The following is a 12,121-nucleotide window of genomic DNA, read 5'->3' on the forward strand; positions in this document are numbered from 1 at the left end:
GTGCAATGGCGTATACACAAATAAAACCAAAAGAAGAGGAAGATGTTTAAATTCTTTGACTTTATGTCACTATGTTTCCAGGAGGATGGATGGCCTTTGCTTTGAAGGACGGTGGAGATGGACACATCATTTCCTTCTTGTCATCTGGCTTTCACTGATGACAGCCACTCCACCCAAAGGTAGGCCAAACTCACATATAAAGAGAAAAAGAGAAGGAGATAGAGCGTTTTAAATATTGATTTTAATTAAGGGAAATGGGATTTTTTTTTGCAGGTGACGAGGCTTTTAACTTGAAACAGCACACTTCTGTTAGCCAGTTCTTTACAGTTGTGATAGTAGTGTCTTTTGTTAGCATGTTTGTCCAACACCACTGACTAAACTTTTAAAGAAATCTATCATCCACAAAAACAGTTATGGAAGTAATAATATGAGTTTACAGCTATACACTAGCAGCTATGTGAGGCTGTACTTAACTTATTTAAGCTAAATGCTAATCTCTGCATGCTAACGCACTCACAATGACGATGCTAATGGCTATGTTTACCAGATAGTCTATGAGTTTGGGCTAGATTTATTTATTCTTTTATTTTTTTTGTTTGGGTTAGAAAATTGAGGTCACAACAGCAACAGAACTAAAACAACTAAAACTATTAGCTTAGCATTGTGCATTAACAGGCTCAGTTGGAGCTTAAAGCTCAGCTACCACAATTAGCTTTCCTTAGTATGTGCCATTTCTGTGTCTGTAGCTATTGAGGAGGAGAGAGGGGGGGCAAGGTGGAGAGTGGGGGTGTGGCCTTGACCAACTGCCACTTTGCTCGTTTGAAAGCCATCATGTCTCTCTCTCTCTCATGGGCAGGCCAAATTCTCTGCCAAAGCAGAGAAAGGGGAGGTAAGATTCCAGATCGGCCCATCTGAGCTTTCATTTTCTCAAAGGCAGAGCAGGATACCCAGGGCTCGGTTTACACCTATCACCATTTCTAGCCACTGGGGAACATAGGCAGGCTGGGGGAATGCATATTAATGTTAAAAAAACTCATAAAGTGAAATTTTCAAGCCATGGGACCTTTAAAGTAGCATTAATCAATAGTTGGATTGGTTTGAAGGACCAGGTTTAATGTGAGAGGTGCAATCGTATTAGTGAACCCACACAGAATTATCACAGTTATTTTATCATTTATCCTAAAAAAATTGAGTAACGTTAGCTAGATAAAGTTAAAAGAGACTGAATATTAGACATACATTTCAGATCACTTCACTTCTGTGTGTGATTGTTTTCATTGAGTATTATTTACTTGCTTTGTGCTTCATGTTTTATGTGTCTTGTATCTCGGCATCATTGAAAATGAGGCAAACCTCAATGATTTCCGAGATTCTTAAATAAAGGTTATGATGATGATTTACCAAGTGGCCAACACAATGAATGCTAATGTTGCATCGTATCTGCTGGATGTGTAAATAAGCAACTGTTTACTAACACATTCTCCATATCAACATAAGGTGATAATATATGTCAGTGTTTAAAGATCTTTGGCTCTTAGGTTTAACTCAACCATTTACATATTTTTGCTTCCAGTGCAGCTCTGTGGTGCAATTACATCTTTTTTTTAAAATATGCATTTCTTCTCCAGCCCTTGGCTATTTCCTGGGAGACACTAAGGCAGTATTAAATGGCTGTGAGGACCACTGGACCCTGCAGGGCAGGGCCACCATGCCACTGCCCCTTCAGATGACTTTATGTGTTGACATCCGTGTGGTAGTCCCTGGAGCTTGGGTGGCCTTCTCTTACAGCTCGGTTCTTACACCCGGACCTGAGCTGGGCCTGGAGGGAGATGATGAGGCACTGTATGGGTGGCTGCTAAGGGTCCGACACAGATTTCCTATGCAGCTGTCCCCAACACACTGGCATAGAGTGTGTCTGAGGAGGGATGTATCACGCAACTCCTTTAGCCTGGAGGTAATACCTGTAGTATACGAGTATGCTCAGTGGTGGAGGAAGGAATTAGAAATTAGGATGTAAGTAGAAATTATCCTTAACAATAAAAGTAACAATACCACATTAATAAAAAAAAAACAAGACAAGTAAAAGTCCTGTATTGAAAATGTTACCGAGGAAAAAACACATCAGTATTATTAGCAAAATGTACTTAAAGTATCAAAAATAAAAGTAGTTACTGCAGAACATTAGCCTTAAATGTCATATTATTGGATAATTATTGCTGATGTGTAAAATGCATTTCCCTCTCAATTGCAGTGGAGTAGAAGTACCTCAAATTTGTACATAGTTTTAACACTTGAATAAATGTACTTAGTTACCTTCCACCACTGAGTATGACATGAGATTTACACAAAATAAAGCCAAATAGTGTATGCTAAAAATAGATTGTTTACACACCAATACATTTATCTTGCAAATCGCACACATTGTGGGTGGGGTTTGGAATGGTATGGGTTGGGTTGGTATGTGCAGTTAAGTGTATGAAAATAGATACTGTCCTGCTACGACAAAACCTATTCCCTCACTAAGCTATTCAGAAAATGCTAATGCTAATTTTACTTTACCTCTGTCTTTTTTTCCAGTAGTTCAAACACTATTTATTTTTGAATGACCAAATATATTACCTTTAGCCTAAAGGATACCTCCAATTTATAACAACATTGGTCTTATTTTTGTAGTTTGGGCCATCATTTCTAGCAGTTATGATAACATTGTACTCACCAAAAGTATTTGTCGATGTCTGGGAATGTTGCGATATCATTATAAAGCCTGAGAGGCAAGAAACACAATCAGACAGGTTGTGAACAAGCTAACAGTTTAGTCATATTGTCCACTTTATTTGAAGGTAAAATGGAAATCAAGGCAGGGTTCTCATTTTACTCTTTGTCAAATTAGTGTTTGAGTGTTTATTTAAAACCTGTATAATCGTCTGAGTGCAACGTGTTTCTTGCCCCCCTAAATTAATTTTTTAGCAATGTCACCACCTTCCCAGATCTTAGCAATTAACTTAGTGAGTGTGATCTTATTATTACTGGTAGAAATGATGGCCAAAACTATACATTTTGTGGCAGTGTGGTCCCAGTAATAGCAGGAGTCAAACTTGTGAACTTTATTGGTGATGTTAGCAAAACAGGCTGTGTAAATGTTTCAGGTTGATGGGAAAATGGTGGCAGAGAGGACAGTCTTCGCTCGGGCCATCCCCCCAAACGGCTCCCTGTTTCTGGGCTGCCAACCCAGGGATCGACCCCCCGGGATCGTACTCGGGCAGGTGGAGTTGTATCTCTTCCGCATGTGGGCAGACCTGGGCAACCATGGCCTCTGCGAGGACGGCACTGTGATTGGCTGGAATGCTCAGTCCTGGGGCTTGACCAGTCCCAGGGCCGCGCAGAGAGACCCAAAGCTCCTATGTGTTGGTGAGAGACATGCATAAGCTTGTCTTTACTTAACTTATCCTAATCGTGGATGTTGTTCTAGCTGGGATCTTGTGCATAGATGACTTTCCTGACTAATTGCATTCATAACAGAATGCAGTGTAATCTTTTCTGTCCTTTCATCATGATTGTAAAAGCCTTTAATTCTAGCTAAAACAACTCACGTTTTTAAATTTGGCATATAGAAGTCACTGTGCATGCATCTCATGTATTACTATAGTGATCTCTTCATCCTGTTCTTTCACAAATGTAACTGATTATTTAGACATTAAATTTGTCTTTTCAAAGGAAATAATTTCAAGCAATAATAGTGCATGCAGAATGTTACACTTAATCGTGGCACTTCACTCTAACAGTTTTCTACACACAGTAGCTGTGCATGTTCATAGAGCATGTTGGATGTTGAATGTTGCATGTTTTCATGTGTCTTGTAGACGGCAGACAGTTGAGGCGTGGGGCACGCGCTTACAGAAGCATAAGTGATGGTGTGTATTAACGTGACAAAATGACACACTTACATGCATGTTGTATATTTGTATATGTCTGTATGTAAAGAGAACATAGAAAAGTAAACACAAAGAGAAAATAATAGTTTTATTGTGCATTCGAGAGCGTAAAATTGTTTGTTCTTTTTTCATTTTTTTTAAACACAAGAAAATTAAAAACAGATCATGTTACGAAACAAAAACAAAAAAACACACACACTTTTAAAATGTTAATTTTGTATTTTATTTGACCTTTAGCTAACCAATATGGCTTCCGGGAAATGTAAATATGCTTTCAAGAAAGTCATAGCCAAAAAGATCAGTACAGAGTAGAGTTAGGAAGAAAAAAAGGGTAGACAGCTTTTTAGTTTTGCCAGAATGCTACTTATATAAAGAGTTTTAGTAGAGAAAAAGTACCTTCTAGTTAGGGACACCTAGAAAACAAGAGATATATTTGAAAGTAGAAGTAGACCACACTCTTGCGGAGTGCGGATTGAAAACCTTAATTTACATTCTCTGTTTCAGCACTCCCTCACTTTCAGCACTCTGGATCATTCTCACTTCCACTTAGTGAGCAAGACAATCATATCTAATTATATAACACCTTTAAAGGTGCACTGTGAGTTCCTGCGTGGTTTCAGCACAATTTCATTTTTGTCTCAAATCGTAGGCATCTCTCCTTGATCCGCTAGCTGCCTGCCCCCTGAATACACCGTGAAAAAGCCCGGTCTCGGGAGACAACACAGGGGTCGTAAACGTCAAACAAACACTGAGGGCACAGGCTGTGCACCAAAATATAACAAATCACGTTTACCAGCCAATCACAGACAAGATGGTTGGGGGAGTTAATTCGCATGCACATAACAGCCTGTGCCTCTATATATATATATATATATATATATATATATATATATATATATACTTATACCACATTGGTCTGTAGTATTCTCTCTACTACTGCAGTACTTTTACAGGGATGTATTTACTTGTAGTACCATAATGAAACATGTATCACCTATTTTGTACTACAATATTTAATGAATGTACGAACGATGACCCAGTGAAACTATGGGTAGCTTGTGTGTGGGTGATCTAAAGTAATGTTTCAATGGTATTTCACAATATATTTGTTTTTTGAACCAATGATTGTGCAAGTGCAAGACTTCTTTAGAGATATGAATGCACAATCCAATGTTTTGAACATTGGATAGCCTCTGTTACAAGTGATGACTGTTGTGAGTTTTGTGTCTAGAGTTTTGAAAAATCCCATCAAGGTTATGAAATTAGTAGCAAAGTGATTGTAAAAAACTGTAACATCCTTTCTTTTATCAGAAGTGCCTTCTACAAGAACTACCTCAAGTTCTGTCATACCTACACCTGTCACACACATGAGCAACCAGACGTCTAAGGCCACAGGTGAGTGATGCTGATAATAACTGTGTGCCAAGTTCGGTATAGGCTGAATCATATTATGCCAGTTAATGATAAAAAAACAAAACAAGTACAGCCTTTTTTTTCATTTAGTCTATCATTTCTGACAGTTGTGACAATATAGTAATGCCAGTAAATGATTTAAGGACAATTTCAATTTTTGCCCTGCATTGTGAAGTTTTGGCCATCATCTGTATCAATTATTATCACATTATAATGTCTGTAAATGATAAAAAGTAAAAAATACTTACAATAGAGTCTACTTTTTATAGTTGTGTCCATCAGTTCTGTTGATTATGATAACATCATTACATTATAGATCAGTAAATTATAAAAAAAAAAAAAATGAAAACAGAAATGTAAGGATAATTCCAATTCAAAAAGAGAATCCTTCATTTTGTGTTTTAGAAACAATTGTACCTGAATGTTATTTAAGCTATTGCTGCTGACTGTATTTTACTTTCAGTTTCAACACCCCGTGGTAGCACTACAGTCAACAGCAATCAAACAGAGACTCCATCTGTCACACCAGCATCAGCCAATCACAGCACAGAAAAAAAGCCATCCAACTTCCAGAATTCATCTGTTACACCCTCAACAAATGGGATCCCACTAAGCATACCGACCCCAGTCAACCAGACCACAGCCTCCAACGCAGCTTTGCCCTTTGCTGCTGTTCCTGAATCTGCCGCCAGCTCGGCCTATCAGAGGTCAGCCAGTATCCAGACTTCTCTAATCACATCTCTGCTTGTCAACCAAACCACGCCTGGGAGAACACTCAGACTGGGTTAGTCTGAGACATGTGCTGCGTATTTGTGTGGGTTTATAATTAGAGACTCTGTGTAACATTGTGTTACTGATGTACAGAAGAAACAATACCTAAATGTAATGGTTTTAAAAATCAGTTTCCTCTCTTCTTTTAGGTTCCCCATTAGTAAATTGTGACATCAGCCAACTCTGTTCCAATACGAGTAAGAAACATCCACCTTTTGCATAATCAGAGTGTTTTAGTAAGGCATATTTGTGACCTGAACAGCTTCATTCTTTTCCTGCAGGTGCTTACTTTTGGATGTCCATAAGTGTGGAGGCCCAAGGCAACAATAAGACTGAGCAAGATGTCCTCAAATTGGTGAGTGACCATTTCTCCCCATCCCACGTTTAGTTTTACCTTTTAGTTTTCCACTCCTTCATCGTGTCATGCACTTAATAGCTTTAAATGCCAACTTGTCACAAACACGTCTTGCCGGCACAGGATTAGTTCATAAGAGCAGAACATTCCAACTCTGTGATGCATCTGAGAACAATTAAGATTTAGACTGTCAACCATTCATTGCCGTATGAACCTGGATGATGTGTGAACAATGGCACTGTAACTTACTGACGTTTTACAGTTTATGGTATATTTAGGTATTAAAACGGTGCATCAGATCCCTTTTCACAGTGGGCCTATGTGTTTGTATGTGTTTTTCACTCTGTACTTCAGCCCATTGGCTTTAAAATTAAACTATGGATTTGAGGTTGTAGTTACGGACTTTCAGCCTTAAAGATATAGTGCGTAGTTTGTCTCGCCCATGAGGAATTCTAAGTAATGACAATTCTGTCGGCGCGTCCACATGATACAAGCCTTCCGTGATTGCGCTTCACCCCCACGCAGTTGCTACGTAGCCAAGGAGGACACGGAGGATTAAGAAAACATGATGAACTTTTCAGAAGAGGTTATTATCTTCACTCGAATTTCGGCACAAGAAAGTCGCCAGATGACTTGTTCATCAGTTTCTAAACACAGCTATGCTGAGAAATACAGAGAGAGAGAGAGAGAGTTGTGTGGAGCTGATAGTCTTAATTAGCTTAGTATTAACTAATTTGGCAATGGCTTGAATGTAACTTCATTAATATAAAAAGTTAAAAACTAAAGCTTTTTAAAGGAGTTTGAAGGTGTTAAGATCTGTCTAAGATGAGCTGTATAGGAACGCCCCCCCCACAATTTTAGGATAACGTAGATGCACACAATGATTCTTTAATACAGACAATTCAACCAATCAGGTCCTTAAGGCTAAACTAGAGGTGAAAATTTATTTTGCCGATTTCAATCTGGCATTTATTTTCTCGATTACCAGTACCATCAATTAACCGCTCTGTTCAAACAGTGTAATGAAACAGTGAAAAATGCCTAGAGTCTAAGGTGACATCTTCAAATATCTCGTTTTGTCCAACCAACAGTCTGAAACCCAAACACACTCAAGATTACCATTGTAGATGGAGAAGCTGGAACCAGAAAATGTTGTCATTTTTCTCTCTTACAAGATGACTCAAAACAATGAATCGATTATCAAATAGTTGCAGATTTACAATCTTTTTTTTTTTTTTTTTTAGTACAAAGATTCATGGTCACCTATTTGTTACAGTTCAGGGAATTAGAGGACCCAAACGCAGAGAGCAGGCAGGCGAAGGTTTGAGTTTGACAATTTATTTGACCAAAAAACTAAATACTCATGAACAAAGGGAGTCCTGAGAGGAGCAGGCAAAAAATAATCCCAGAGTGAAGCAACAAAGAACAGGGAATAAAAAAAATCAAAAAGTAGTACAAAAACCAGGGAAATCCAGGAAGCACAGAACTTGACTCGAACTGACACAGGGAGACACAGCAGGAACAAACACAATGATCTGACCCAAGACAAAGGGAACGCAGAGGCTAAATACAAGACGTAACGAGCAAACAAGGGACAGGTGAGACAGCAGCTGAAACACATCAGGGCAGGGCAGGACAATTTAATTTATTTCATTTCATTTGTTTTTAGTTCGAAAAAAACTAAAAATACATATACTCATACAGTATGTGCCCATATATACATATACACACATGCATACATACACATGCACATACATATACACACAAATACACATACCCACACATATACATACATACATACATACATACATATACATATAAAATAAAAAAAGTGTGTAGCAACACACAACCAGACAGGCGGGAAAACACAGGAAGTAAACCTGGACAGGACAAGACAGAAAACCAGACTACCAAAATAAAACAGGAAACAGAAACCTACACAATCATCAGAAACGTACACAATCAACAGGAAACAAAAGCCACGGTACAGAACCCTAAACACCCAGTGGGGAAATACAGGAAACAGAAACGCACAATCACGTCAATCAATATACAAAACAGAAAACAGCAACAGAAATATAAACAACCCCAACAGAAATATCCCCACCCACAACACTATTTGTTTTTTTAAGCTCAGTGATGTCATGACTATGGAAGCCCATTTCTGCCAAGAAAGAATACATATTAAAAAATAGATAAAAAAAAAATCTGTATCTGTTCTTTCTATTTTACTGCAAATCTAGGTCTATAAAAACAGCGCTGTAAATTATTGGATTAGGATTTTGTCTTTGGCTTCAGTTGACTCTGTAATTAAGGATCTAGCATAATGTGTATAATTTATGTGTACAAACAATTTCCCCTGGGGTTGTCTCTTTTTTACACAAACAAAAACTCATCTGAATAATTTGTAAGATATGATAATCACATTAAAAACACACAGCGGCTTTAAGTTAACTTGATTTTTCCTAAATTCAGGTAACTGTATAAAAAGGACAACACTTTCTGTGTTCTGATGCAAACTATTAATGCCAAAAATATTTATCATTGTCCTGATGCTTAAACTGTATGTGCTTAGCTCCTGTCACCTCCCATACAGTATCAGCATGTGTTCTGCCTCTGTCTCTCCATCTTTCACTCAGGTGTCAAATGCATTTAGTTGCCAAAGTAATGCAGCCCAAGTAGTAACAGGCGTCAAAGATTTCTGTCAGGGTGACAGACAACTTCAGGTCAGTCTTTCCCAGAAACGGGGAACACCCGTTCACTTTTCAGAATGAAATATCTTTTACGAGGCAGGCAGACGACTACAACTTTTCTCTCTCTCTCTCTCTCTCTCTCTCTCTGCAGGCAGTACAGGTGAACTGCAGTGCAAAAAGTAACATAAGGTAACAGCATGTCTGCAGGTATTTTGTGTTCACTCCTACCTATACTTCAGATGTCACCTCCTTACAGTGGTGTGACTACTTTGTTTCCAGACAAACAACCTGCAATGTGCTGTTGCAGCTCAGCCACGCTGTCTCAGCGTGTGAACTGCAGCGTGCCGGAGTCTCTGCACTGCAGCAAGCTGGTGACCAACAAATACAAGCCACAATCATAGGAGACGTGGAGAGAGTCGGTGAGCATTTTTCAATCAGTCCATTAACATTTGAATCACACGTACAAAAAAAAACACAACACACTACTGTTTAAAGACTCAATTTGTCTGTTTTTTTTTTTTAAATCCTTTTAATTAAATTATTATTATATCCACGTATATAATTAAACATGGTGTGTGATTCTCAATTGGTCATAGTTAAAATGATAAGCCTGCATTTATAAACATTAGTGATGTAAAAAAAAAATTAAACTGCATTAGAAAAACATGAAATTAATTTGTTGTTAGTTTTTGTTTAAAAATCAGTCAACTAAGGTTATGCCATGTTTTAATGTATACTTGAATACCCACACGGAAATATATACACAAAGTGTGTGTGTGTGTGTGTGTGTGTGTGTGTGTGTGTGTGTGTGTGTGTGTGTGTGTGTGTGTGTGTGTGTGTGTGTGTGTGTGTGTGTGTGTGTGTGTGTGTTAAATCCAAAAAGTGCCCTTAGTGTCAAGGGGAAGAAAAGCTGGCCATCGCAAAGATAGAAGTACAAGAGCAAAAAAACAAAAAACAGGTTTGTTTCTTTACTCGTGAGGGCCATCATTGACATAATTCATTCCCTTGCCCCAAACTATGACTCATAACTACATGCCTAACCCTACCCTTAACATAAATATCCAAAAGCGCGCACACACACGCACACGCACACACACACACACACACACACACACACACACAAACACAGTATAATTAGCTTACTCATGTTGATTTTGTCCACATCAGGTCAAGATGTTTGTGGGGATGTGGAGCCCTCCAGTGGCAAATTTTTGAGGTGTACATCCACATCCTCCCTGGAAGAAATCTGTCGGGCAAACAATCACTCCAAGCTTACATGGTGAGCAATAACTTTTGTTTTTCTGATTGAGCGTATATCTGTACATGTGCACACTCTGACTCTTATCAGTGATTATTCACTTAGCTCCCTCATAGATCCCAACTCCAACGCAGCTCCACAACCTAATAAATCCTGCAGCAGTGAGTATCAAAAACACAGATTTGTGATCCGATCCCTCAGATTGGATTTTAATACCAGGTCAAAACTTGCATTATATTTACCAGGATGCTGTAACCGTGTTTGTCTGTGCCTTAGGTCAAGCGCCTCGCTTTTGTGACTGCACCGCTTTCTGTAATTCTGCAAGTAAGAAAACAGCCAGAGTATTGTCTTCCTGCCTGTCTGCATGAGTTTGTGCTGCAATGTCAATTATTTGTTTATATACATGCACTCATATCCCTCCACACACAGCTGCTAAATGTGATAAATAAGTGTGTACTTTGAGTGTATGGGTTGTTATTCAAACTTTAAAGGAATAGTTTGACATTTTGGGAAATATGCTTATTGGCCTTCTCTCTGAGGGCTAGATTTATCAAGCCGTTTGCGCCTGTTTCCAGGCGCTAATTGGTCGCAAAGACGGACGTAACCAATGCGGGCTATTTACAAACAGGGCGCACTTGGGTAAAAGCGCAGACTGTCTGCCACATGAGCGAGAAGAGACAAGTTGCGCTTTCAATATGCGTTCGTGGGAGGGTCGTGGGGAAAGTGGGAGTTCCACCCAAAAAGGTGGGAGGATAAGCGCAAAGTGCGCCTAATTGTATATTCCGTGGTATTTACAAAGACTGTCAGTAAGAGCGCGTCTCTATTCTGCGGGGGAAATTCTCCGCCTCTTAAAAGCAGGTCTGAACCAGCCGCAGTCGAGTTTCCTCGTAGACCTTTATGCCGCTGGTGAAATGGCAACAGTAATTTGAGCAAGACGAAGACATAGGCGAGGCTGAAAATGTTTTTAACATAAGAATCACACTTTGTCAGTGAACACAACATCATTTAGCGTTACAGATCAAGCAGCCATGCAATATTAGAGTTACTGGAAGAAATCAAAGATGAAATTGAATCTCCCACTCAGCGTTCACATTCCATTCCAGCAGTTGTTAAACTCCTCGCTACATTACAAATATATTGGCATCAGGATCATTTCAAACAGTCATAGCATCAGCAGTGGGAATATCGCAGTCTGCACTCAGCCGTATCATAGCACAAGTACCGCTTCACTACAGCGCAATTTACGGTATAGTGGGCGGAGAAAGACGCTGATTGCCTGATGGGTGTCAGGGTTGATAAATACTACGCAAAATGTGGAAGCATAGCGTGCGCTATTACTGAACTCGCATAAACAGACGCAGCGCAAACTGCGCCAGTGTTAGTAAATCAGGCCCTGAGAGTTAGCTGAGAAGCGTGATACCACACACATGTTTGTGTGCTAAATGTGAAGGTACGGCCAGCAGTTGGTAAGTTTAGCTTAGCACAAAGACTGGAAACAGGGACAAAGAGCTAGCCTGGCTCAATTGTTTGTTTTTTGTACTGAATAAACCAACAAGATATTAAGTAAGCTTTAGGGGTGCTTGTTGGTAGGCTTTTGTACAGAGCCAGGCGGCTTGGTGCTAAGATAAGCTAACTGCCTCCAGGCTGTAGCTTAATATTTAATCGACAGACATGAGAGTAGTATTGACCTTCTCTCTGT

At 39.2% G+C, this 12,121-nt stretch overlaps 1 protein-coding gene across 1 annotated transcript; it reads left to right on the plus strand.

Annotated features, from left to right (window-relative positions):
- The first annotated feature begins 101 nt into the window (after positions 1–101).
- Positions 102–9,876, plus strand: LOC114549618 (uncharacterized). Its single transcript, XM_028570000.1, has 11 exons — positions 102–179; positions 1,629–1,954; positions 3,147–3,408; positions 5,244–5,327; positions 5,809–6,129; positions 6,266–6,313; positions 6,398–6,471; positions 9,111–9,197; positions 9,316–9,353; positions 9,444–9,583; positions 9,869–9,876. The coding sequence occupies exons 1-11, from the start codon at positions 158–160 to the stop codon at positions 9,874–9,876; spliced, it is 1,410 nt and encodes a 469-aa protein (XP_028425801.1). The 5' UTR covers positions 102–157.
- The last annotated feature ends 2,245 nt before the right edge of the window (positions 9,877–12,121 follow it).

This window comes from Perca flavescens, chromosome 22 (genome assembly GCF_004354835.1).
Source record: "Perca flavescens isolate YP-PL-M2 chromosome 22, PFLA_1.0, whole genome shotgun sequence".
NCBI lineage: Eukaryota > Metazoa > Chordata > Actinopteri > Perciformes > Percidae > Perca > Perca flavescens.

Coding starts and splice junctions, on each gene's coding strand:
- LOC114549618 (XM_028570000.1), top strand. CDS start 158: ATGACAGCCACTCCACCCAAAG. Junction 1,955..3,146: donor GCAACTCCTTTAGCCTGGAG/GTAATACCTGTA, acceptor TAAATGTTTCAG/GTTGATGGGAAAATGGTGGC. Junction 9,198..9,315: donor AGGGTGACAGACAACTTCAG/GTCAGTCTTTCC, acceptor CTCTCTCTGCAG/GCAGTACAGGTGAACTGCAG.